Source organism: Ascaphus truei, chromosome 1 (genome assembly GCF_040206685.1).
Source record: "Ascaphus truei isolate aAscTru1 chromosome 1, aAscTru1.hap1, whole genome shotgun sequence".
Lineage (NCBI taxonomy): Eukaryota > Metazoa > Chordata > Amphibia > Anura > Ascaphidae > Ascaphus > Ascaphus truei.
In genome coordinates, this window is record NC_134483.1 from 112401803 (window position 1) to 112428566 (window position 26764).

Sequence of the window (26764 nt, forward strand, 5' to 3'; positions counted from 1 at the left end):
CAGCACAAGTTACAAAAACATACTGGATATGGCTACTAAGAACCTAAAACACCATTCTCACACAACGCAAAGGCATCGTCAAATATCTACCACCCATGCTATCTATCCCTTCTAGGGATAAAAGACAGGATACTGTATTCCCAGAACCACAGGTGATAGCATACAAGCCGCCTCCCAACTTCTCCAATGTGCTTATTAGAAACAGATTAACATCTAACTAGAATACAGAAATAAATAAAGAACAGCCCTGCAATCAAAAGAAATGCAAATATGTGTGTATATGGACTACCATCCCAAGGGCTCAGAACAATAAGATCAATTCACAAGGATCATTAACCTGCAAAAACAGCAATATGGCATATCTTATAAAATGTAGAAAATGCACAAGTATTAAATAATATATAAGAGGGGTACCCCGCTTCAGCTTAGAAATTGTGGTGATGGTAGTGTTGGGAAAGGTGCTGTGGGTAATGGTAATACACGTATAAAGGGAGATCAAGATACCCACTGTAGCACTCAATTCTGTAGACTGGTTTATGGTTGATATTAAAATAAATGTTTATTAATCATCAATGACAAAAGAATGGGGGTTAAAATCCAAATAAGGAACACACACATATGAATCCTATGTCGAATGCTTTCTGCACTCTGGATTATAATAAAAACGAAACAAATGAGTGAAATTAAATCAATGTTTTGAAAAAGGGGCTGACGTGCAGCTTGCCTTTGGTATTGAGGTGTTTCTACAACAGTATTATATGGGCAGAGACTGAATGAAACGTGTAACAGCCTGTGTAGGTGGACTGGCCCCTGGGGCTAAATAACACCCTGTAGAGGGGGGGGGGGAAGAATGTAGTGTTCCCTCCGATAGATACCAGATGTATACCCAGTCTGACACCACACTGTACCAAATGATAGGTACCGAGATTGCAATGGTATATACAGATAGTAATTGTGTAAGGTGTCCTATCATGAAGCTGATCACTGGTGAAGTGGTGAAGTGGTGACTCAGCTGTAATTGCTAGCAGAGGTACCAAGAGTGCGTTGTGGCTATTAGTATGCCTATGCCCATATTGTAGAATGGGCTCAACCGCTGGTACTCTACACACTCACACTGAGCAGCTGGGATGGCCCGAGTGAAATAATGCCGCTGACAGTTTGGGTATACACTTACAGTAGAGGCAACTCTTATTCGAACAAAAACCAGTGGCAATTCCCCAAAAAACCCAGGAAACACCCAGGTACATTCTGAATACATGCCTTAAACTTTCCTTAAACTAGCCCCAGCATTTCTGCATTGATTAATGGCCTATCAGATTAACAGCGGGGGTCCCTGGCAGTCCCATTCAAACTGAATTGGACTGCCAGGGATCCCTGCTGTGTTAATCCTATGGGTCGTTAGTCAATGCAGAAATACCTTAAACGTGCCTCAAACTAGCCCAGAACATACCCAGCACATACCCATAATGTAACCCGGCTAGTTTACGGCAAATGTTAGAATAAACGTTGCCTCTACTGTACACAGACAGTCTGTCATGTAACGGTGTGGCTGTAAGTATGCCCATGTCCATATTAATGAATGGACTCTACTGTACACAAACAGGGGTACACGTAACAACAGACTCATCCAAACCTACTGTGAAGAAGAATGAACACCTTATCTCCTACTCGAATGAGTTTTGTGCACTTGCGAGGTCTGACAGCTGATCGCTGTCTATCTGTATATACCATTGCAGTCTCGGTACCTATCATTTGGTACAGTGTGGTGTCACACTGGGTATACATCTGGTATCTATCGGAGGGAACACTACACTCCCCCCCCCCTACAGGGTGTTATTTAGCCCCAGGGGCCAGTCCACCTACACAGGCTTTTACACGTTTCATTCAGTCTCTGCCCATATAATACTGTTGTAAAAACACCTCAATACCAAAGGCAAGCTGCACGTCAGCCCCTTTTTCGAAACATTGATTTAATTTCACTCATTTGTTTCGTTTTTATTATACTCCAGAGTGCAGAAAGCACTCGACATAGGATTCATATGTGTGTGTTCCTTATTTGGATTTTAACCCCCATTCTTTTATCATTGATGATTAATAAACATTTATTTTAATATCAACCATATACTGTACCAATCAGTCTAGGGAATTGAGTGCTAAAGTGGGTTTCTTGATCTCCCTTTATACAAGTATTAAATATCCTGGTGAAACTAAACAGGCTCTTTAAACCAAGATGAATCCCCAGATTCACAATATACAGAATCTTCACCCCAACGTATTACTTTTAGGGTATATACAGTATGTTCCATTCTAACTATGCTGCCACAGTACCCTTGAAGAAGAAATGTGAGATTTCGAAAGCTTTGTACACACTTTAATCTCATCCTGGGACCTCTTCTCTTTTCTCTGTACACACTCTCTCTAGGTGACCTAATAACATCTTTTGGGTTTAATTATCACCTCTATGCCGACGACACACAAATATACTTTTCAACACCTGACCTTACACCTGCTGTACAAACCAAAGTTTCTGAATGTCTCTCTGCTATATCATCCTGGATGGCCCTCCGACGCCTTAAACTCAACATGGCTAAAACAGAGCTCCTCATACTTCCTCCCAAACCTGGCCCTACTACCTCCTTCCACATTACTGTTGGAACTACAATCATTCACCCAGTAGCCCAAGCACGCTGCCTAGGGGTCACACTCGACTCCTCTCTCACATTCGCCCCTCACATTCAAAATATTTCTAAAACTTGTCGCTTTTTCCTCCGCAATATAACTAAGATACGCCCTTTCCTCTGTTGTTCGACTGCTAAAACTCTGACTCAGGCCCTCATTCTCTCCCGTCTTGATTACTGTAACCTCCTGCTGTCTGGCCTTCCTGCCTCTCACCTGTCTCCCCTACAATCTATCCTAAATGCTGCTGCCAGAATCACTCTACTCTTTCCTAGATCTGTCTCAGCATCTCCCCTCATGAAATCCCTCTCCTGGCTTCCGATCAAATCCCGCATCTCACACTCCATTCTTCTCCTCACTTTTAAAGCTTTACACTCTTCTGCTCCTCCTTACATCTCAGCCCTAATTTCTCGCTATGCACCATCCCGACTCTTGCGTTCTGCTCAAGGATGTCTTCTTTCTACCCCCTTTGTATCTAAAGCCCTCTCCCGCCTTAAACCTTTTTCACTGACTGCCCCACACCTCTGGAATGCCCTTCCCCTCAGTACCCGACTAGCACCCTCTCTATCCACCTTTAAGACCCACCTTAAGACACACTTGCTTAAAGAAGCATATGAATAGCACTGTGGATATTCTGAACACAGGATACATAAAAATTGGCCCCCTGCAGACGCACTTACCAGAACTCCCTCCTACTGACTCTGTACGTTCTCCCTACCTACCAATTAGAATGTAAGCTCCTCAGGGCAATGTTACTTTTATGTCTAAAGCACTTATTCCCATGATCTGTTATTTATATTATCTGTTATTTATTTGATTACCACATGTATTACTACTGTGAAGCGCTATGTACACTAATGGCGCTATATAAATAAAGACATACAATACAATCTCTGATGAACTCTTATGCTCGTCCGCTAAAAGGTATTACAGCTGACAACAAATCTGAAACAATTACGCTAAGGTATCGGAGTTAAGGGATATCATCAATAGATCATTGCCATTTTAATAAACATGATTTATAACATCAACGTATACACATAAAATAAAGACAGATTTCAAGGTGGTGATACGTTTGTTCTATTTTTACTTCTAGACTTGACTTGCTTTCAATGTGGCAACTTAACCATTTACCTGGTGTAACAGTGGTTAACTTTAACTAGCATTTTTGCATATACCATCAAATAATATGAATGTGCTACATGTATATTAATTGTGCTGAATATCTATTACCTAGTTGATTCAGAGGAGCTGGAGCCCTTCAAATAATGCTCTTGCTGTAGGTGAACATACTTCCCTTTCATAGTTACGGTAACCAATGGAAAACCTTTCTGCAGAGTCCATGTTCTCATCATTGCCTTCACATTAATGATTTCTCCTTTAGACCAGTGCTGTTGTAAAATACAAAACCAGTCATCTCTATTACAATAAAACCAGTCAGAATAGATTACATACATACCTCAAGAAGGAATATTACAATATTATTTTTATATATTATGTACATTACACTAACTACATAGAACTGATAAACACTGTCAAACAGATATTCATCTGATAAGAGATTCCAGCTGGAGATGTGTGACATTGATCTGCTTTGTTTGGCAGGTACAGTGCAGCAGGGAGATTTGTTTTTATGGACCTCGCCCAAGTACAAATGCTTCCTTTGCCTTTTTATGCTTTCAAAAGTTACCGGTGTAATATGAATCACAAAATTATTGATGTTTCCCATTTTTTGCCAAAGTCTGCAATTTTCATCTTTTTTCCCCCCAAAAGTCACAAATATACAAAATTTGTTGTGATTGTGCATGAATGTTACACGTATCTTTAGTTCTGGAGTGGAGAAGGAGAAAAAACCTGTCTATATGAACAGTCGCATTCCTCAGTTTCTGTCCCATAAGAAATATAACATTATGTAGTACACATTAAATGTCTCCCTACCCTGACCAGACTGCCTCTCATCTCTGCTTTATCCTCTTTTTCATAATTACACTACCTTACAGTTCTCGTTCCTATATTTTCTTTAAAACCAGAATCTTCATGGTCCTCCCAAATGTTTTCCTTAATCCCCTTCTCCAGGTCTAATACACAGGTATTTTTTTTAAATGTTGGCACATACTGTAGAAGGGAGAAGGTAGGGGCGGTCACCCACTGCTGGACTAAGACATTTATACTGCAACTCACTCCATCGCCGGGACCTGTCGCCACCGGCCTCTTCGTCACTAAGGTAAGTGCCTAAGCTTAACCCTTACCCTAAAACCCCCTACCCTAAAAAAAAACCCTTGCCCAAGCCCTTACCCTAAACCCCCCTACTCCAAGAGCTTACCCTAAACCCTATACCCTAAGTCCTTACCCTAGAACCTCCTACCCTAAAACCCCCTACCCTAAAACTAACCCCATTCCGTAACCACTAAAACGACTGCTCTCCTAGAAGTGGCCGGCGGCGGAGGTTCCAGCTGCAGATCGGCTATGACAGAGGGTCTGTTTGTTGCCGGACACCGGCGGTCATTTGCTTATGGCGAAATGGCTATGAGCAAATGTCCTATTCTGCCCACTGCAGCTCAAACACTTTTGAGGGACTGTTTCTTGAGTCCTTCCAAATTTCCAGCTTTGTCAACGTAGGGGAGCGCAATATCAACCCAAAAGAAAGAAATTCAGAAACATACACTAGTGTAATATTCTCCAAAAAATAGGGGATTTTGTAGATTGGTAGTGAGTACTACTCACTCAATAGGCAAATCCAAATCTGTAGCAACTTTCAAACATGCAACCAAGTAGTCAGCAGTGCTTAGGGATGACACAGAGGGAATGCGATAGTGCAGATGGCATACAGTATACCAAAAAATCTTTATAAATCAATATAAAATCTTAAAGAATGGGCACCCACATGCTGGCTATTCTTCTAAACATCAAAATATAGTATTGAAACTTTTGTGGGATTAACAGCCGTCACAGCTTCTCACCACCGTCACACTGCTATCGCAGCTCTGCACTCCGGCGTCCCACGTAGCCGAGCGAGGTCCCGGATGTTGCAGAGGTCCTAGATGCAGAGCCGCTGACAGGGGAGGACAGCCGGGACAAGTGTCCCTGACCCGTTGGCTGCGGAGGGCTGGGCAAGGCAGTTGGGCCCGACCTCTCTTTGCAGCCGGGCCCCGGCTCTCGTCAGCTGCGGGTCTACCTCTGCACTGACTGTCCCACGCTTCTGACGTCAAGATTAATGTTTAGAAGAATAGCCAGCATCTGGGTGCACATTCTTTAAGATTTTATATTGATCTATAAAGATTTTTTGGTGTATGCCATCTGCACTATGGCATTCCCTCTGTGTCATCCCTAAGCGTTGCTGACTACTTGATTACAAGTTTGAAAGTTGCCACAAATTTGCATTTCCCTATTGAATCTGTGAAAATGTGAGTAGTACTCACCACCATTCTATAAAATCCCCTATTTTTTGGAGAACGTATTGCAGTATTGTATGTTTCTGAATTTCTTTCTTTGAATCAAACTTGTAACGATAATGTCAGAGTTTAATCCCACATACTGCTCTGGAAAAAAAACCTAATTTGGGGATAATAAAATCCATATTTTTCCTTTGATTGTACAGTAAATCTAATGAACTGACAAAATATACATGTCCTCTGAGTTGCAGAGCATCTCGGGCACATGCTCCCCCGACCTACAACTTTCTGGATTTTCCCTTACCGCAGACCTATACTAATAAAGTACATTCTACAGTACTTTATATTATCAACTACCTTGTTTGAGATAGAATGGAATGGAATGTTGATTATTCTATAATAAAACAATACAAATAATCAGTGGTTGACAAATCACCAAAAAATCTACTCGCCACACAAAAAAATCTACTCGCCACCTAGTACCAAACGTGTGCTGCTTGGGCCAATATTTACTCGCCCGGGGGTTAAATCCACTCGCCCGGGGTGAGCAAATGTATAGGTTTGTCGAACACTGCAAATAATAATGAATTAAAGCACTGGTCTGCACTTCTAAAAATGTTGCCATTAATGCAACAACAAATATATAATCAATCAATGAAATATTGTTCCAAACACAAGTAACGTTTGCCCGGAAGACAAATTGTAATTGGATAACAGATAATTAATCTCTCCTTATGTTTTATTTTTTATAATAAAAAAAATATATTAGTGCTAAAGCGTTAACAGATGCAGCGGCCGTTATTCGAACAAATCACGGAGCCATTTTCATGTGCGGCATTAACGCGACCAATTGCCCCAGGCACACGTGTTTATCGTGGTTGCTTTGTTTGAATTTAATGTATCCGGTTTCTTTGTGTGCAATTAAATGAATGAATTGTAATGTGTACAGTACTGTGCTACTGTGTCATTTTCAGTGTTTAACACTGTTTAACGCTAGAATGCCATTTTCTGCACTCGTGTCTTAAGGCGGGAAGGAGCGATATGGTTAGAAGAAATCCCGCACCATCACATTGGTATTCCGAGGTATACAACGCGTGAAATGTTCGAATAACGGCTGCATCTGTACAACAGTTTTACAACAACAAATCAATGTAGATTTAGAAGTACTGTTTTCATTATTTTAGGCACATAATAATCATCAACCTGACAATAGCCTGTGACTTGTTCATAAAAATTACATTTAAGGCGTAATCATCTAGAAATAGAAGGTGGCTAAATAGATTGGTGAGCTGGTCAGTTCCACTTAGGAATGATTAGTTCTGAGAACTTACAGATGTTTGCTGATTCTTCACACAGAATTCACGCTTTTCCAGTTGACCATCGATTGTTCCACCTGAAGGACAAACCTGATAGAGGTAATGCCAAAATTATGAATAATTTCTACTAACGCTGTTCACAATTCCAAAACAGGTCAGTTGTTTTCATACACTTCAGTGCTGTAAAATCTGTACATTAAGCTAATCTTACTTACATCTGTCATACAGTCCCACAGGTCTTCATTTTTGGCACTGCGATAGCTATAGCGACGCAAATAATGTACAATACCAGCTTTGAAAGTATCTGCGCCCATGTAGTTTCTTAGCATATTAAGTATGCAGGCACCCTGTAAAATAGACAATCAGCTCATGGAATTTATGAGGAAGCAACATATTTGCGTGACATATTACAATGTTAAAATTCAAATAGTTATTGTTGCTATTCTCATGTGTGCTTGATATCATCCAAGTTGTTTTCCAGCACTGGACAAAAGAGTATGCTGTACTGTACTTGCTCCATAAATAAATGAACATGTCAGTAACTGACATAAAAAAAAGCGAAGAACTTGGAGCAGCAATGTGCAAGTGTGACTAACCCAAAGTGTGCTGAAACCATTGGAAATCCTCCAGTCATGTTTACAATAAGGGGTATTTGACTGAAATGTACGTGCTGTCACTTAAGTTTTTGTTATGGTAACACATTTATGCATCTTGTGTATGATCATAGCCACTTAGTTTATAGGTTAAAAGTAATGTATTATACATTCCGTTACCGCTCTGTGATACAGAAATATGTCGCATTTAATGGTTTCCCATGCACTAATGGTCAGTCCTCACTGCCACTTGATATTAGTTTGGAGAATGTCCCATCATAGTACTTTATTCGTGAGTCCATTCAAATAATTTGTCTACGTAGATACAGTAAGTAGTTATAATAATAAAAATGCCCTAATGTACCACAAGGGGGACACATTTTCACAAGGTAACATTTACCAGTCCTAATACGGAAATGTTTCAATGTTGCTTGTCACCTGGAGTAATGGTATTGCCTTGCAATGTATCGAAGATAATGCTGCCTGTAGTTAGTAATGGATAAAATATGAATAAAAAAAACAACACCTTATCATAGGAGACTTCATCAAACATTTCTTGTATCTCAGCTGGGTTTTCCACAGGTGTAGACACAGCATGAGAAGAATTTAATGAATCTACTTTCATAGCATCAAAACATTTGTCCAAGAAATAGTCTTCCTAAAAGAAAATAACAGCTACATGTTAGATGCTCCCATTGCCCCTATATTGTCTTAGAGTTTAGGTAAAACTATAGCACTGGTTAAAGGTGCTTCTAAGCTCGGGTCGTAATTTGGTTGTAGATAGTCTATTATTATTAATGCATTTTACAGACTTCACTTGATTGGTTTTATTGTTAATACTTATCAATGCTAAATGAAACTGCCGCTTTCACAAGTTTGAGACTATGCATCTGTAATGTGAATCCTAAGACCTCCACTTACTTCTAAAACCCTGGGAATACTGTAGTTTGCAACACAAACACACTGTATAATATGGCAGTTGAACATTGTATTGTATATAAAAAATATCTGATAGACACAACCAAAAAGACACCAAACTGCACTCTATATTGACAAAACTAGTGGATCTGGGGGTGTGGCCGGAAAAATTAAATCCGTGGTTTCTTGTATCCCATATAGCCACTCCAGAACAATATATAAAATCCTTTAAGCGGTATATGGTAACAATAGAAACAACATATATAACATAATTTAAAATAAAGGAGAGGTCGCTGCGGACATGTGCAAAAAAAACCCCAATGGGTAGAGGATATCTTCTAGCAGGGATAGCGGCTAGCAGCAGACAAGCGAGTATCCGTAGTAGAAATACAAACATGTATTACCTATTCTATACTCAATACTTAATATATCACACACAGCTCAGGTGATGGGAGGAACCTGTGATATCTTAGTGAAATAAAATAATTTGTAAGACTAATATCTAAATAGTATCACATTAGTAATAAGATACACAGTAGAAGTAGCATATGGTTCAAGCAATGGCAATCCGGCATACACTTATCATGAACACAAAAGTATCTATGGAATCACTTGTTGAATCGAGTGAATACCCATGGGAGCTCTATACACACAATTTAGGAACAGAGAGACTGTGTGATATATAGCCGGTGCTCGCTCAATAATGACACAAGAGAAATTGTTAGTGCCACTCTAACATAGTCTGTAATACATGTATTAGCGTGCCCGCTTTTTTTCCGCTAACTCCTTTAATGTTTCGATTCGCTGAACCAGAAGTAAATGTGGGCAGGCTGCAAGTCCCAATACCATTAGTAAGCTTGAGAAATGTGATACTGCAGTGTTCCAGTTAGTATACGACCTGATCCGTGCAGTTGCACTGTCTCGCTAGAACACTTCCCTAGTCCTTAGCTCTCTTACTAATGTGATACTATTTAGATATTAGTTTTACAAATTACAATATATGTTGTTTCTATTGTTACCATATACCGCTTAAAGGATTGTATATATTGTTCTGGAGTGGCTATATGGGATACAAGAAACCACTGATTTAATTTTTCCGGCTACACCCCCAGGTCCACTAGTTTTGTCAATATAGAGTGCAGTTAGGTGTCTTTTTGGTTGGTTCTATCAACCCTTTTCTGCACATGCATTGCTATTTTCCCTTGTGCACCATATTGACTTAAATTTTGAATTTCTAGTAATAGGTGAGCAGCAGGTACTCTCTCTTCATATAAAAATATCTTTCTGTTTTCCTGTTGCATGTGTTTTATTCAATCTTTAATTGTCACAAAATAAAAAATTATTGTCAGATGGATCTACCAAGTCCTATTTTATTAGATTAATATAAAAAACTGTACATATTGTTGTGATGGAAATGTGTTAATAATACAGGCCTCTTTTGAAGGACAGATGATTATTGTAGGCAAAACCTCATGCAGAACAATTAACACGTATAGGTTTCATATTAGTTCAATAAGCTCCAAAAAAAGGTTCCACAACCAACTAAGGCTAAACAAAGAATATAATATATTCTGGTCTTTAAGACTTTTCAGAAAAGAAGCAACGAGTTTGCTAGACAGAAAAACTGAAATGTTACCAAGCATACTATTATTCTCAAAGAATTAAGATAAAATTAACTCACAACTTGTAGCTCTGGATAGGTAATGTTGACAGAAATATACTCCATAAACTTTGCAAATCCCTCATTAAGCCAAAGATCATTCCACCAGTCCATTGTGACCAAGTTCCCAAACCACTATAATGGAAAGAAAGCAGTAGTGAAAAATCCATTCATTTTCACATATTTTCCTACAATATATAGATTAGTTCCCATATTTACTATGTGGGACTGAGCCGTAAGGCACCCAATGGCTCAATCAATATAAAAGGTGCATTAATGCACCGCACCACTTACAAAAAGCATGAAGGCCTAGATTCACTACACTCCAATTAACCAGGGGTAATATTGCACATGGTAAAAAAAGAAAAAAAGAACGCATGTTTTTTTACATTTACAAATAATTCTTTGCTCACTAACAATTCTATCATTCATAAAATCCACACAATATCTACCAAAAGTGATGTTAAAAATTGCGATAAATAATGCAGTCATTTAACATGACTTAGAAATTGAGTTGTAACTAAATGAATATCTCGCTTGAGGGTTACAGTATGTAATAGAATTTCATAGAAAACCTATTGGCTGAGAAAACTGGAGTAACATTAAAAAAAAAAACTAGATCAAGGCACAAATTCACTGTAACCCAACATTTCCTCAATATTAACACTTGCCTTATTACTCATACCATGCTGCATAACGCCTGCACATCTTTAACTATCTCTAATATTTAATTTAAATTTGCATTTTAGTTACAGCATAATGGCAAAAGTATGATAAAATTACCCACCTCGCCAAAGATAACCCCAGATGAAGCAAATCCTAACTCCTAATCTTGTATTTTTTAAGAGAGAAGCAGAAGGACTTCAGAGGACATGGTAAAAAATAATACAATAACAATATGACAATTTACTACATATCAAACAGTTCCTATATTTCATTATAGATATTTTCCTTCTGTTTCAACTATACCTGGTGAGCCAGTTCGTGAGCTATAACCATAGTAATCCCTAGTTTATAGGATGCTGTTGATGTCTTCGTATCATAAAGCAATGCAGATTCCCTGTAAGTAGTCAGACCCCAGTTTTCCATGGCACCGGACTGAAAGTCAGGAATTGCAGCTAGATCTTTGAAACAAATGACAAGAAAGCCTCAGGTTTCTTAAAAAGCACAAGTTGGCAAAAGATTATGCCGCAAATGAGTAAAATCAGTGTTACCTTGCTTTGGCAATGGATATGGAATGCTAAAATAGTCCTCATAAAAGTCTAAAAGCTTCACTGCGGCCCCTAAGGCGTAAGTAGCTTGTCCTATTTTCTCCGGAACAGTATAAACAGATATCTAAAAAAGAGAACACAAAGGACCTCTGACAACACAAAAACATGGAAACATGAACTACACTTTTCATTCAGTTTTTGGTAAAGAGGCAATCCAATCAATATCTTACATGTGTTTTAAAAAAACAAACAGTTATGTAGTATTAGATAAAATACTTACTGCATTTAAAAAAATGTATGTATGTATATATATGTATATATATATATACATATATATATACATACATATATATACAATTTATATATTATATATATTTAGCCCACCTCCGCAGCAGTGCAAGATCTTTGCAACACTTTCCTGTTTGTGACAAATTCTTGTCAATACTCCCAGCAGATTGAGCTGCAAATTGTAACAATAGATGTTACCTTCGTAATATAAGGATAAATTGTACCTGCTGAGTTACACCGAATAATGGATTGAAAGCGAAAGGCGGCCATTTAGTGAACCTTGGGAGCTAATCGATCACAGGGGAATGAATCGATCAACAGTTTAGGTAATGTGTTTTCAATAAAGATAATCAAAGGCTGCATATATTTAAAAAAAAATATATATATATTGTTTTAAGTGCCGCTTGGACTGCCTCTTTACAGCAAGAAGCAGTCACGTCATAAAATTCATCTACCCAGTTCTTAGAAAATGTATTTCATAAGTAACATACAATCTGGATAATCATTTAAAGTAGTATGAGGTATTCTTTGATTTTCTACTGCAAAAGTACAAACTGCATACTGTTTATACAGTATGGCCATCACTTGCCCTGCTTTCCTTAACTCAGCTACATGCCCTAACTCTATCAAGCCATGTTTTAAACCTTGCTTATTTGACCTCAACTCCCACACAGCATGTTTACCTTAACTCCGTGTTTTGTCACTTGGCTGATTGATTCAAAATCTGAAATGATGAAGGCCACTAGGTATGTGCTCATTTTGACACTAACATCAAAATGGTCTTCAAGAAGTCCTTCGCTGATATTCACAGATTTCACCTAAAGGAAAAATAGCCTTTTACGAGTCGCAGAAATCTTGAATTACCAGTGTAGAAAATGTTAAATGAATAGATTGCTCAGTCGCACCACACTAGAATATGTGCTAGACCTGAAGAAGACAGGAGAACTCTCTAAAGCTTGTCTTATAATATCAATTGTTAGTCCAAATAAAAAACAGGTATCACCTATTAGTAAAGTACTTGCTGCATTAGGCCGCGCTTATAGTGCCGGCGACGTCGCCCGAAAACAAATACATTGCCGCCGCGTGCGCTTATAGTGAGCGTGACGGCGACAAAGCGACGGCGACGTCGCGGAAACTGGAAGCCGGTAAAATTAGATTTTTCAAGGGGTGTCACGTCACGTGACGGCCCTTGAACAAATCAAATTGCCAGAATCCCGCGACCCCGCCGCCCGGCGAAACATAACTTTCGTCGGTGGCGACGGGTGACCTCACCCGCAGGGTCGCTGTCCCCATCGACAGCACTATAGGCACGGCCTTAAGCACATTTCCAGCATCGTTCCTGCTTAAAAAGAGTGTTCTTGTAAAAGGTTTCTGTGTACAAACATATTTATATACTTGAAAATTCGCTTTTTGATGGCACTACTTACTGCTAAATTATATTAGCTCTTTTCTAAATCAGTTAGTGTACAGCCTATTTATAAGCTCTTATGGGACATAGTAACCTTAGTTATGGCATGATACAGTTCTTTTTCTTAACCAATATGCGGTAAATGTGTTTCAACATCTATAACAGGTTCAGAATTTAGCAACTTATTATTACATTATTGTCTTAGCATCTATTATTACAGTAAGTGATCTAGCGAGCACAACAGTCTTTATTTTGCTAGTGTGTGTTAAATATATTGGTCCCACGTCCATGGCGTTTTGCATTCTGACATTATAAAAGTTCCATCTCAATATATAATTTATTACATATGAAAAAATATATCCTGATTGGACCCAATAATTAACATTTACAATTAATTACCTAACAATGTTATTATCTTTCTTCAACCACACTCTTGTTGCCTGTTTTTAACCACTGTTCCCATTATGTATTTGCAACAAAACACAACAAAGGATAACACATACTATGGGCATATTAGACAGGGCATGATGCCTTGGTTCTCTCCGGATTTTAATTGAGAAACTCGCTTTGAAGGCCGGTTCATCAAAACATGGGAAGGCCATTCGTGCTGCTGTTGGCTCAAACTGGGTTGATGCAAGTACCCTGTAAGAAAAGAGTCCACGCTGTGTTTAGGAAGACAGATGGTATCTGTTACACTAGCAATTACAAAAACTTTATGCTTGCATACTGTAAATGGTAAGAATAATTCCACTTTTCTCTTTTTGAATCCCTCTAATATGCTAGTGCAAATGGATATGGACATACCAAAGCAATCCCCTACTCAGAGTGGAAGAAAAAAAGGCAATCAACCATAGAACTAAAGTCCATCAACAGAATACAAAATACACACCTCAGAGCAGACAAGCTCTGAAACAGTAGAGCACACAGGCCAGGAAGAAAGTGCACAATCTCCGAACAGTAGCTGCAGAGGGCACAAGCTCCGAACAGGAGCTGCAGAGGGCACAAGCTCCGAACAGGAGCTGCAGAGGGCACAAGCTCCGAACAGGAGTTGCAGAGGGCACAAGCTCCGAACAGGAGTTGCAGAGGGCACAAGCTCCGAACAGGAGCTGCAGAGGGCACAAGCTCCGAACAGGAGCTGCAGAGGGCACAAGCTCTGAACAGAGTGGCAAATACCAAGATGGGCAGGATGCCTTCTAGGGGCTAATGGAGCCGAATTCATTGGAAAGTTTTGTCCTCCCCCTAACTAGGCAAAGCTTGATTTCCCATACATTTGTACTGGCATAAGAGAGATGAAGAGAGAAACCACTATACAGTATCTCTGTGGAAGCAGTCTCAGCCATGGTGAAAGTAATATTTTAGTCGCATTCATTTGAATTGAGCTATGGACATTTATAAGAAATGTCTACTATACTGAGGTAGTGTCACCTGGGTTAGATTTGAAAATCGTCGCTGGTTTTTCATTTTTCCCCATGATATGTATGCAGAATATTGCCAAATTAACAGAAACTAGTTTCCACTGCACCCCCCACCCGCACGTGGCAGTGGCCTTGCGAGAACCCCCTCTATCTCTCCCCTCTGCCACCCACCTCTCTCTCTCACTCCCCCACCTCCAGTGTCAGCTGCCCAGCGAAACCCCCCCTCTCTCCCATAGACCCTCCCCCCACACATATAACCGCTCCCCCACAAACATAATACCCCCCTCCCGCACACACATACCCCCCCTTTCACATTCAGACACAATACCCCCTCCTTCATATCACACACATAATACCCCCCTGCAGATCACACACCCGGCACATCACATACATACCCCCTAAACGTCACACACATAATACCCCCCTCCACATGACACGCGCGCACACCTTTGGTGCTCTGCCGTCCAGCCAACCTAGCTTCTGACACATAGGTGGGGCCTGCACAGGAGGCCGCAACAGCAGCGGAAAGAGGCCTGCTGCAGGGGGGGTGAGAGAGGGGGAGGAAAGCTGGAGCCCGGCAGCTGGACGTAGATGTTGGTCCGGCTGCCAGCCCCGGGGCAGCTGGCCATTGGGTCCGATCTCTGTCCCGGCCCCCCGCAGCCTCTCCCCTTGTCAGTGGCCCTGCATGTGAATAATGATATATACACAAATGTAATCTGGGGGACAACTGTAGGTGTTCGACATTAAATGCCAACTTACCTGATCTCTCCATCCTGGGTTCTATAGGTACTTTTATAAAAACCACGAAAGCTCTGTGAAAGGTTCGCATTGTATTCAATGTATACCGTATAGTTTTCTCCAACTCGCAGCGGATCAGCATTCAGAAGTGCAATTTGTTCATTTACAGGATGCTCAAGAAGATCTAGGTCTTGATGTCCATGGCTGCTTCCCAGTTTCCTTTCAATAGTAGCTTTCGTAATTTTCAAATTCTTGCTATGCAGAATCAAAAAACTGGTTGGACGGGTTACTGTAATGGTTATCTTGGCAAGGCCACCAAATGTGAGAGTGGTTAAATTAGGATGGATGAGAAGGTCATAGTGTAGTGGAATTACATAGTCAGGCAGCCTTATATTCTTCCATGGAAATAGATCACCAGTACTGGATTTATGGTAAGCACCGTCTGTGCCCTCACTCACTGATGCAGAACATACAGTGTTACAGGTGCATACGAAGTACAGCATGATCATATAAAATAAACAATATATTGTTACTCTGGGCATTTCATTCATTTTCTTCATTTTTTTGTCTATTTGTGTTCCAGGGATGTCTTCAAATATAAATCTAGAAATAAAATACAAAAATTAATTTGAGTCAAATGCAACATATGCCAGCTGATAACGTAATACTAACAAGAGGATCACCACTTATATAAGTATAACTTTTAGAATACCTGGTATGAGCTGTAATCATATTTCACTAGAACAACATTACAGTTATGTATATTTTAAAGTTGGAATCTAGGTTTTGCAAGAAGAGATAAGTAAATTAAAATATATATTTTACTCCCAGTCTGATCAGACGGTTCAGTCAGAGTCAGATTACCCTCACTCTGCTAGATTCATCAAGTGGCACAAGCTATTTTGCAAGCGCAATCACCGTTCAATGGAGCAGCTTTTGTGCAAGCAACAATGCCTTAGTGAACCTAGTTGGCGTGAATGAATATCCAAACTTTAGTTATGTTTGGATGTTCACATTGTAAACACCAATGGGTTTTACTGTCAAACCTAACAGGATAGCGAAGCCAACAGCTTGAGTCCTTTTTTCATTTGAACAATGCTGGAGTTAAACTTTGGTAAACCTCTACTTATATCCGTACACATTATTATTGCATGCATATCTTTATTTAAATAGCACCCACAGCTGTACTTAGCGTTCAAAAAAAATAAAAAAGACAAAAAAACAGTACAGGGATTTATAGTACAATAAGTGCAACAAATAAGATCAGACAATAGAAAAATGAAATCCCTGCCCCGGAGATTTCACAATCTAATTATTAGTTGACAATGGTTGCAGTATCTACTACAGGTAGTGAATAGAAATGATACTCTATACTGAAAGGGTGCTACACAAGGATTGATGCTTCCTGCGAAGACATGAACAGATACTGTACATTGAAACATTTGTGGGTCTAGTCTCCAAAGATTTTGAAAAACTGTCAAATCTAAAACATAGACCAGACACAAATTTCACAGGAACAAACTGGAAGGTTCTGAAAGATCTTAGCAACGACAATAGCATAACGATTAAACCATCAGACAAAGGTGGAAATATCGTGTTACTTAAAACAGAAGAATATCAAAGGGAAAATATGAGACTTCTAGGAGACATTAAGTGTTACAAAACTCTGAGTAAAGAACCCACTGTAGAGTTCATGGAAGACCTCAATGGAATCCTGAGAGAAGGACTATGAGCAAAGTTATTGACGTGAATGAACTGAAATTCATTACTGTGAATAATCCCACAATCACCATTTTCTATTCTATCCCAAACGTACATAAAAATTTGAAAAAACACCAGGTTGGCCTATAGTATTGGGAAATGGTAATTTAAGTGAGAGAGCAAGCATCTACCTAGACAAAGTACTCCGAGAATACATGATCTCATTACCCTCATATGTAAGATACTCATGTAAGATGTACTGTTAAAATATGAAGGGATCAGTTTAGATGATAATACCTTTTTAGTGAGTCTAGATGTAGTCATATATTTTTGAAGTGTGGGTACTGTATAGTAACAAACTCCTCAAGAAAGCGTACCAAAGAGCTCTGATTTACTGTCGGAATACACTTTTACAACTGAATACTAACATACAATCTGAAGAAAAAGGTATCAGATTTATTGGCACCTATAATGAAAGGTGGAAAGACATGAAAACAAGCATTCAAAGACATTGGCATATTCTTTTGAATGATAAGGATCTAGTGCCTAGGTGGGCAACCTATTTTTCAATTTAGCCTCAGGTGTGGCGAATGAGAAGTTAAAATCGCCACACCATGTAAAAATTGAGAAATTAGGTTGCTCAATCGAACATTTAAAAAAACACACTGTTTGAACAAGTTTATTCTAAACATGTACACTTTGACTACTCAGTTACAACTGCCTGAGTCGCAAATTGTGAAAATTCTTCAAATTGAAAATGCAAGACAATTCAATGCGAAATGTGACAATCCTTCTTTCTGACAAGTTGCAGAAACATTGGCTGAATATCTGTACTCAATGCACATCTTATCTCCGGCTCCAAATTGACATCAACAATTCGAGATCTGTATTATGACTTGATGAATCCCATCGTTGAGAACGTAGATTCACACACCCATGTTGATCCAAACATGGACAATCATCTTGAGATGCCCGTTTTTAATGTTGAGAGATCGTTGTCAGTCAGAATAGATTTCCACATATCTGACTGAAGAATTCAGGTAAATTATCAAGTGTTCCAGACTGTGAAGAGAAAGCAAATCATCTTAAAGCCCGCGCTTGTCCAAAGACAGAAGGGTGGCCATTTATTTGCTTGAATTTGTAATATCAAGGTGGAATGGATCACACAAGAACTTAAATGCCACTTTGAAGTCATTGAAATCAGAAAAACGTGATTCAAATTTCTGGGACAGATTTTTTATCCAGTTTACGTAGTGTTGCCGCTTCACGTCGAGTAGACCACACTCTTTTTTTTTTTCTAGAAATCTAGTCAGGTTTGCAAAGTGGGTCAAATCGTCCTTTTGCGTTTGTACCAGAGTGAGGTTTAGTTTTTACTTGAATTCTTGAATACGCTGTGCCAGCTCACATATTACTTTACCCTTGCACTGCAGCTTCACGTTTAATTCATTTAAGTGAGCCATGATATCGCATGGAAAATCTAAATCACACTGCCATGAAGGGTTCTCAATGTCAGAAAATGTGTCTATCTGACGTTTCTCAACAAGAACATTTTTAATTTGAGGCAGCATAGTCAGTAAGATCCTCAAAATTACAATCACCGCATTCGTTCAAGGCCACAACAAACGGTCGATGGATGAGGAAACTTCCTCTTCGGATGTAATTCACGATTTTCACAACCATGCCCATCAAAGTTTTCAACGTGTCGGTTCCGAGCATCTGAGCACACAAATTCTCCTGATGCAGAATGCAATGGAAGGCGGGCAACATGTTTTTCAAACCATTCTCACTCAAATGCTGCTTCAAACGAGAAACAAATCACGATTTTCTTCCAATCATTGCTGATGCACCGTCCGTTGTAATAGAAGCAAGTTTTATCAGATCTTGGTCATATTTTTTTTTAAGCTTTTTTTGGCAAACTCCAATTAGCCACACTTTGATGGCCAATTAGCCACTTGTGGCTATTGGCTACAGGGTTGCCCTCCTCTGATCTAGTGGATACCCTTAAAACTCAACCGTCAATTGTATGGAAACAGGCAACCAATATAAAGGATTGTGTGGTACACAGTCACTTTAGTAAGAGAATTCAAAACCCAAATAACTGGCTTACAAATCAGACCAAAGGTTCTTGTAAATGTGGGTCCTGCAAGGCCTAGAAGTACATGGTCACAAGTAAAAAAAAATCTCCAACAGTGATAATACCAACATTTTCTCTCAAAACCAATCAACTGTAAAATAGCTGGAGTGGTTTACATGGCAACGTGTAAATGTGGCCTCAAATATATGTGGAAGACCCGCTGACAACTGCGGCGTAGGATTCTAGAACACATAGGATCCATAAAGAATTCTCTGGATACACCAATTTCCAATCCTGTAAGGGAACAACGTTCTGGTAATATAAATGCACTTTCCTTTCAAGCCATCGATCACCTGGTACCCAGCATAAGAAGAGGAGATTGGGACAAAAGGTTGCTACAAAGAGAGGCAAAAATGGATTTTTAATCTAAAACCATTGTCACCCAGGGGTTCATATATTCCCCCTTCATGACTTGAAAATATCAGCCCTTCTTATTCTATTGTGGTGTCATATTACCAACACTGTTACAGCATAATATAGGCAAAAGTCAAACTGCATGACACACTACTGCTAAAATAGCAGAATACATTTACTACTATGATGTCTGTATTTAAAGAAGTACATGTCTTTCAAAGCTTTATCAGGCCATCAAAGGAAGCGTTTTATACCACAAAGGTATTATGTAAGGTGATCTTTGTATCAGTCCGCCCTCTACATTTCTCCATTCGTGTATATATCATATGCGCGGTAGAGTACCTTCACGTCCGCGTTCAAAGGCTAGATTTAGCGTCGGCTGTCACCATGGCAACTGAGCGCTATAAATTTCACATCCTCACGGTATGAGGTAACCCCGGAAGAAGCCCCATAGACGGCGAAACAGCTGTAGGGCAAGCGTTTTTCAAACAAAGGGTCCATTTATTATCAGGGGAGATAGGTTTCAGCGTTCCTGTAGGACGCGATCTCCCTCTGATATGAGGCAATTCCTAAGGGAACTTACAGGGATTATTTAATATAACAGCAGGTATACTAGCAATTGCATACAAGAGAGAGGTCTCACAGCTCTAGATCTGATTTACAGGTGGCTTATGCAAGCGTCCAATAGCGCTAGCAGAGGAGAGACTAGCAGCTCAAATGATGATTGAGATCTCACAGCTACCTCTATAAGCATTTACTTATCTATAGTGCTAGCAAAGGAGAAATAAAGTTGCTATATGGCAACCTGTCTTTAAGACAGGCATCACAGGTGGCACAATATGCAGTCACACGTACTGTCGTAATTATGCGTCATGTAGAACTAGAAACAAGCAGACAGGCAAGTACAACACTCACCATACACTTGTGAGTACTTAGCACACCGCACTTTAAATATTTATTTATAAACATCACAATACTGCACCATCAGGAAATGTGTTTCTGTTTTACATGACTTTGCGCTTCCCGATGATCTTCACTTCTTCCACGTCCACGGGATCGAGAGAACGACCCCCCCCTGGGTTAAGCGGCATTCACATGTTTGTATTAGTATCACCTTAATTATTTTGCATATACTTGTTTACATAGGGATATAATTTTAGAGCACCACATTGATATATATTTTTTCCATTAGGCAAGTACACTGCACCAGAGCTACTAATTAAACAAAGGCGTAGCCTGGTGTTAATCCAGTCAGATGGCCTCTGAAAACCTAAAGACAGGACAAGAACAGCCTGAGCACTCAGCAACTGTGTGAATGAGCCATCAGCTACTTCATACACCGACCATAAATGCATGGTTCTCCGTCTAGTTGCTAATAGCCAACACCAAAGGGCTACAACTGTCTAATATTGTGGGCGAGTTTGTGATACAATGTACATGCAATGAAGAGTTGCATATGTTTCAATCTCTGCCAAAGACAGTGACATTGGGTATATAAACCACAAAAAGTTATTAGGTTTAAATAATCCGTAAGATTATACAAGAGCAGCCACACGTAAATTACAGCGACCCTCCTTTTATTCATTTTACTATTTTAGTGCGATTTATTTTGTGTATAAAAATTATTTTAAGTCATATCACCTTGGTAAGGTATTTATAACAAGTATCTACACGCTAATTCTACCCAATATTTAGTGACTCTCTGACCAGGGTTGTTTCTCTCCCCCCAGAGGTCTAAGGCTAGGTCCCCAGTGCAGTGGGCGGCGCGCGTTGCCATACGCACGCCTCTCACCAGCCCCTTACCTCCTCTCTAGCTGTCCCCAGTGCCCCCTCGCTTCCTGGCTCACTGCACACTGTGACGCATCAACCAGCAGTGGCTACAACGGGATTGTGTTCCCGTGCGGCGACACGTCACATGTTGTGCCAGGGAGTGAATCAGAGAGGCGGTTTGCTCATGCCCCTCCCATCACCATCCACTTTGAATCCTCCTCTTCAGCTTCTTGAGCCCGGTGATCTTTGATGCAGTGGCTTTTCTTCACAGCCCCATATGCAGCATTTTCAGGTTTTTCATTTTGGGGAGGGGCGAAGCGAGCGGTGGGGGACTTTATTTACTCTTTTTTAACATAAAAGCTGGCATGACCGTGCCCACACGCCCCGTTTTGGCCACGCCCCCACGCCTGAGAACTCTGCCTGCAGACCGCGGTCTAGCGCTGTACACGCGCCGCCAGGACGCCAGGCGCGCGTGCAGCAGCCTCCAGCGGGACCGTAGCCTTATATATAACACATTACTCTGCTATCAATGAAGTCTATCTGACCCTCTATTGGTATCGCTAGATTTTAAGTATGTCTACACCATTTGACATTATTTTGTTAGAAAATCATGGTTTTTCCTCCTCCATGGTAGACTCCATATCTACATTGTCCATCAGATATGTAAACTACTACAATTAAGGGATTTTTACAGGAGTGCTCCCACTCTAAAGGATTTTTTTCTCTCACTCCTACATTTGGTATGTACTAAAGCACTGTAGTTCTCAACCTTTTTTGCAAAGTGACACCTCAAGCTTGTTTTTACAATACATTCTTATTATTTTTATGCCATGATTTCCTAAGTAATATATATTTACTATTAGCATCACTGATTTTCTTTCCAACATTTACTGTAAAATGAAAGGAGATGTTTCCATTTACTATTTATTTTTTTCAGTTTAAAGTTAAAGCAGCAATTCAGGCATATATATGTGTGTGTGAGTGTGTGTGTGTGTGTGTGTGTGTGTGTGTGTGTGTGTGTGTGTGTGTGTGTGTGTGTGTGTGTGTGTGTGTATACACACACACACACACACAACGATGGAATCAGAAAAGGGTGTGGTCCTGACACATGCTTGCTCGCAGAATCCCCGCCACCAAAATAATGACCCTTCATGATTATACAGGGGGTGTCCCTGCTTCTGAATGGGCTCCCGCTGTGTGAATCCTACTGGGCTGCACCAGTCTGGAAGAAGCATGCAGTGAGATAGACAGAATCAGTCACGTTCTCTGAGCACCTCTAACTGGCGATTGTGCTGCTTTTATTTTAATAACATTATTTCAGCAGGGGGTCTCCTGAGCTGAACGAGCATTAATTTCAACCCTAGGGACCCCCTGCTCCCTGAGTTACAGGTGTCGGTATCTCCTGCACGTTTAATTATTCCGCGTCACGTGACCGGGACATTTAAACTTTGCAAAGATACCGGCACCTGTAACTCGGGAAGCAGGGGGAACCGGGGCGAAAATGACGGCAGTTCAGCTCCGGCGACCCCCTGCTTCAATACTATGTTATTAAAATAAATGTTGCGCGATCACCTGTTAGAGGTGCGCAGAGAGAGGGAAGCAGGGACCCCCACTGTGTTAATCCTGATGGGCCATTCCACCCCTGCCAAGCACTGTGCAGCGAAAGCTCGACTTTTGGTCCACATTTAACCGGCACGTGATGCAATAGGTTAGTGATACAAGATGCTGCATATCTATCTATCTCTCTAAATTAAGAGAAAAAGCAAGCACTCCAAGTCAAAAAATCCATAAGGCAAGGTGCTAGTCCCATAAACAATGTAGAGTGTACTTTACCATTCAAATCTGTATCCATAGAGGTGAAGGCGCACAGCAAGGAGAGTGGGTCAAAAAGCTAATTTAAAAATATACTTTACTAGCTGAGAGACCCGGCGTTGCCCGGGATGTAATTTTGGGGGGGCGGACGACAGGGTTGGGCTTTACCCGGGTGACTGACTGAATGGGTGGGTGACTGGGTGACTGACTGAATGGCTGGGTGACTGACTGAATGGGTGGGTGACTGGGTGGGTGGGTGACAGAGTGGGTGGGTGGGTGACAGAGTGGGTGGGTGACTGAGTGAGTGGGTGGGTGACTGAGTGAGTGGGTGGGTGACTGAGTGAGTGGGTGATTGAGTGAAAGTGGGTGACTGGGTGAAAGTGACTGGGTGACTGGGTGGGTGTGTGGGTGACTGGGTGGGTGGGTGTGTGGGTGACTGGGTGGGTGGGTGTGTGGGTGACTGAATGAGTGGGTGGGTGACTAAGTGAGTGGGTGGGTGACTAAGTGAGTGGGTGGGTGGGTGACTGAGTGAGTGGGTGACTGAGTGGGTGGGTGACTGAGTGAGTGGGTGACTGAGTGGGTGGGTGGTTGACTGAGTGGGTGGCTGGACTGAGTGGGTGGGTGAGTGAGTGGGTGACTGGGTGAAAGTGGGTGACTGGGTGAAAGTTACTGGGTGACTGGGTGGGTGTGTGGGTGACTGGGTGGGTGTGTGGGTGACAGTGCGTGGGTGGGAGACGGTGGGTGACTTACCTTGACCCCGTGGCATCTGGCTGGGGCAGGAGGTGAGTTCGGGAAGCTGGCGGGGGGGGCAGGAGGCCCGCGCCGCGCTTACCCTCCGTCCGGGAGCCGGCGCACGTGAGGGGGAGTGCAGGAGGCCCGGGCCGCGCCGCGCTTCCCCTCCGTTCCTCGTTGTGAGCGAGGGGGGAGGAGCCTGCAGTTTGCTGCTGAGCAGGAGGGCCGCGCTTCCTCTCTCCGGGAGCCGGCGCACGTGAGGGGGAGTGCAGGAGGCCCGGGCCGCGCCACGCTTTTCCTCGTTGGGAGCGAGGGGGGAGGAGCCTGGAGTTTGCTGCTGAGCAGGAGGGCCGCGCTTCCCCTCTCCGGGAGCCGGCGCACGTGAGGGGGAGTGCAGGAGGCCCGGGCCGTGCCGCGCTTTTCCTCGTTGTGAGCGAGGGGGGAGGAGCCTGGAGTTTGCTGCTGAGCAGGAGGGCCGCGCTTCCCCTCTCCGGGAGCCGGCGCACGTGAGGGGGAGTGCAGGAGGCCCGGGCCGTGCCGCGCTTTTCCTCGTTGTGAGCGAGGGGGGAGGAGCCTGGAGTTTGCTGCTGAGCAGGAGGGCCGCGCTTCCCCTCTCCGGGAGCCGGCGCACGTGAGGGGGAGTGCAGGAGGCCCGGGCCGTGCCGCGCTTTTCCTCGTTGTGAGCGAGGGGGGAGGAGCCTGGAGTTTGCTGCTGAGCAGGAGGGCCGCGCTTCCCCTCTCCGGGAGCCGGCGCACGTGAGGGGGAGTGCAGGAGGCCCGGGCCGCACCGCGCTTTTCCTCGTTGTGAGCGAGGGGGGAGGAGCCTGGAGTTTGCTGCTGAGCAGGAGGGCCGCGCTTCCCCTCTCCGGGAGCGGCGCACGGTGAGGGTGATGGTGTGGCTGGGGATGTTGCAGAGCGTGGGGATTTGGGTGAGGTGGGGAGGGGGGAGAGAGTGAGGGGCACCGGGAGAGGAGGGGCACCGGGAGAGGAGGGGGGTGTGTGGAAGGTGAGCTGCAGTCCAACTGACGGGGGAGAGTGAGGCCAAGCAACAGAGTGTGTGTGTGTTTGTGTGTGTGTGTGTGTGTCGTCACTCTGCCTCAGGCCAATGAGATGTGTGGGGGCGGGCGGCCCAAGGGACCAATGAGATTTCCCCTAGGGACACAGGAAGATGCAGACAGGCATACAGTGCTTTCACAAATATATAATAAGATTGGAGCGCAGGTTCCACACAAAGAATTCTATACTTTACCATTCAGCAGAACAGCAAATAAAGAGGCAGCACTCACAGGTAAGTATCCAAAAAAAGTGTATTTGAACAGACACCTACAGAACCAACGTTTCGATCCAGGGGAGGGATCTTCTTCAGGGGTCTCATTGCACACCCCCTTGAAGAAGATCCCTCCCAGGATCGAAACATTGGTTCTTTAGGTGTCTGTTCAAATACACTTTTTGGATACTTACCTGTGATATAGAGATATCTCTCTCTCTCTATATATATATATATATACACACACACACACACACACACACACACACACACACACACACACACACACCTGGGGAGGGGTGTTCTTTGGTGCTATTTCAGCTCCAGGGACCCTCCAGTTCCTGAGATACTTAACATTTTATGTGATGGTGTCTCCTCTCCCTCCCGGGCCATTCAAAATGGCCATCATACCACGGGCCAAAAGAAAGCCACAATAGGTGATGTTGCGGCTTTCTGTTGGATGGAAGCAGACACCATCATTGACAATCCAGGAAGTGGTCAGTCACTAAAGTAAGTATCTCGGGACACTGTAGCTGAAAATATCACGGTTCAGCCAGGGCCAACTAGCTCTCAGAGGCTCCGCAAATACAATGCCCCAAAATGTTATTTTAAATTCGTAGTTCTAACTATATTTTGGTGTGATTACAACAGTATATTGCTTTTAATTTTATATAGCTTAACTTTTTATAAAAACATTTTAATTCAAGGAAAATGCTTCTACTATTTTTTAGTAATAATAGGTAGCTTAACTCAATTATCGGAAATGTATTTAAAACAAAAAAATTATGTACAACAAAAAACTATCCCAGCATGACAAACTGGAGTTAACATTTCCTAACCTTGAAATTGCTTTATGAAGTTTTCTTTCAATGATGGACACAAACTGCAAAGGCGAAAGATCTTTGCCAAAGTTGAAACGTATTACGATTGAGCTCTGCAGTTAATTGCTGTTTCAACCAAGATTGCATGCTATTTCCTTGATGACAATCGAAATCAGAAATACTTCATAAAATGGAATTTGATGAAGTCAGGACACATTTTATATGAGACCACACGAGGCTCCCCAAAGGTTGCTCCTTAAAGTGATCTTCCGCACCATGCTCCCCATCACTGCTCCTGTCAACTAAATCAGCGTGGCAGGGTTAATTGCCTCAATAAAGGACAGACAACTTAGGCCTCGTTCAGGGTGCCAGCTGCAGGAGTTGGAGGGAGGGCGGGAGGGCGGCAGTTTGCTGGGCGATCTGTGTTTATCCCCCAGCAGAATTTTCAGCGTTGAGGAGGGGGCGGGGTTACACACGGCAGGTAAAGTATCGAGGTTGCAGTCATGAAATCATTCTCAAGAATGATTTCATTGGCTGCCTAGGTCCCAGTGACGCTGC

General features: G+C 41.9%; 1 protein-coding gene across 1 annotated transcript in view; it reads right to left on the reverse strand.

Moving 5' to 3' along the window:
* Positions 1–26764, reverse strand: part of ERAP1 (endoplasmic reticulum aminopeptidase 1) — a 43686-nt gene that overhangs the window by 15257 nt on the left and 1665 nt on the right. The window contains exons 2-11 of the mRNA XM_075593337.1: positions 15637–16218; positions 13966–14104; positions 12738–12872; positions 11770–11890; positions 11525–11679; positions 10577–10690; positions 8504–8635; positions 7600–7731; positions 7400–7474; positions 3910–4067 (exon numbers count right to left, since the gene is read on the reverse strand). Coding sequence (XP_075449452.1) covers positions 3910–4067; positions 7400–7474; positions 7600–7731; positions 8504–8635; positions 10577–10690; positions 11525–11679; positions 11770–11890; positions 12738–12872; positions 13966–14104; positions 15637–16175 — 1700 coding nt within the window. The 5' untranslated portion in view covers positions 16176–16218. The remainder of the gene's footprint in view (positions 1–3909; positions 4068–7399; positions 7475–7599; positions 7732–8503; positions 8636–10576; positions 10691–11524; positions 11680–11769; positions 11891–12737; positions 12873–13965; positions 14105–15636; positions 16219–26764) is intronic.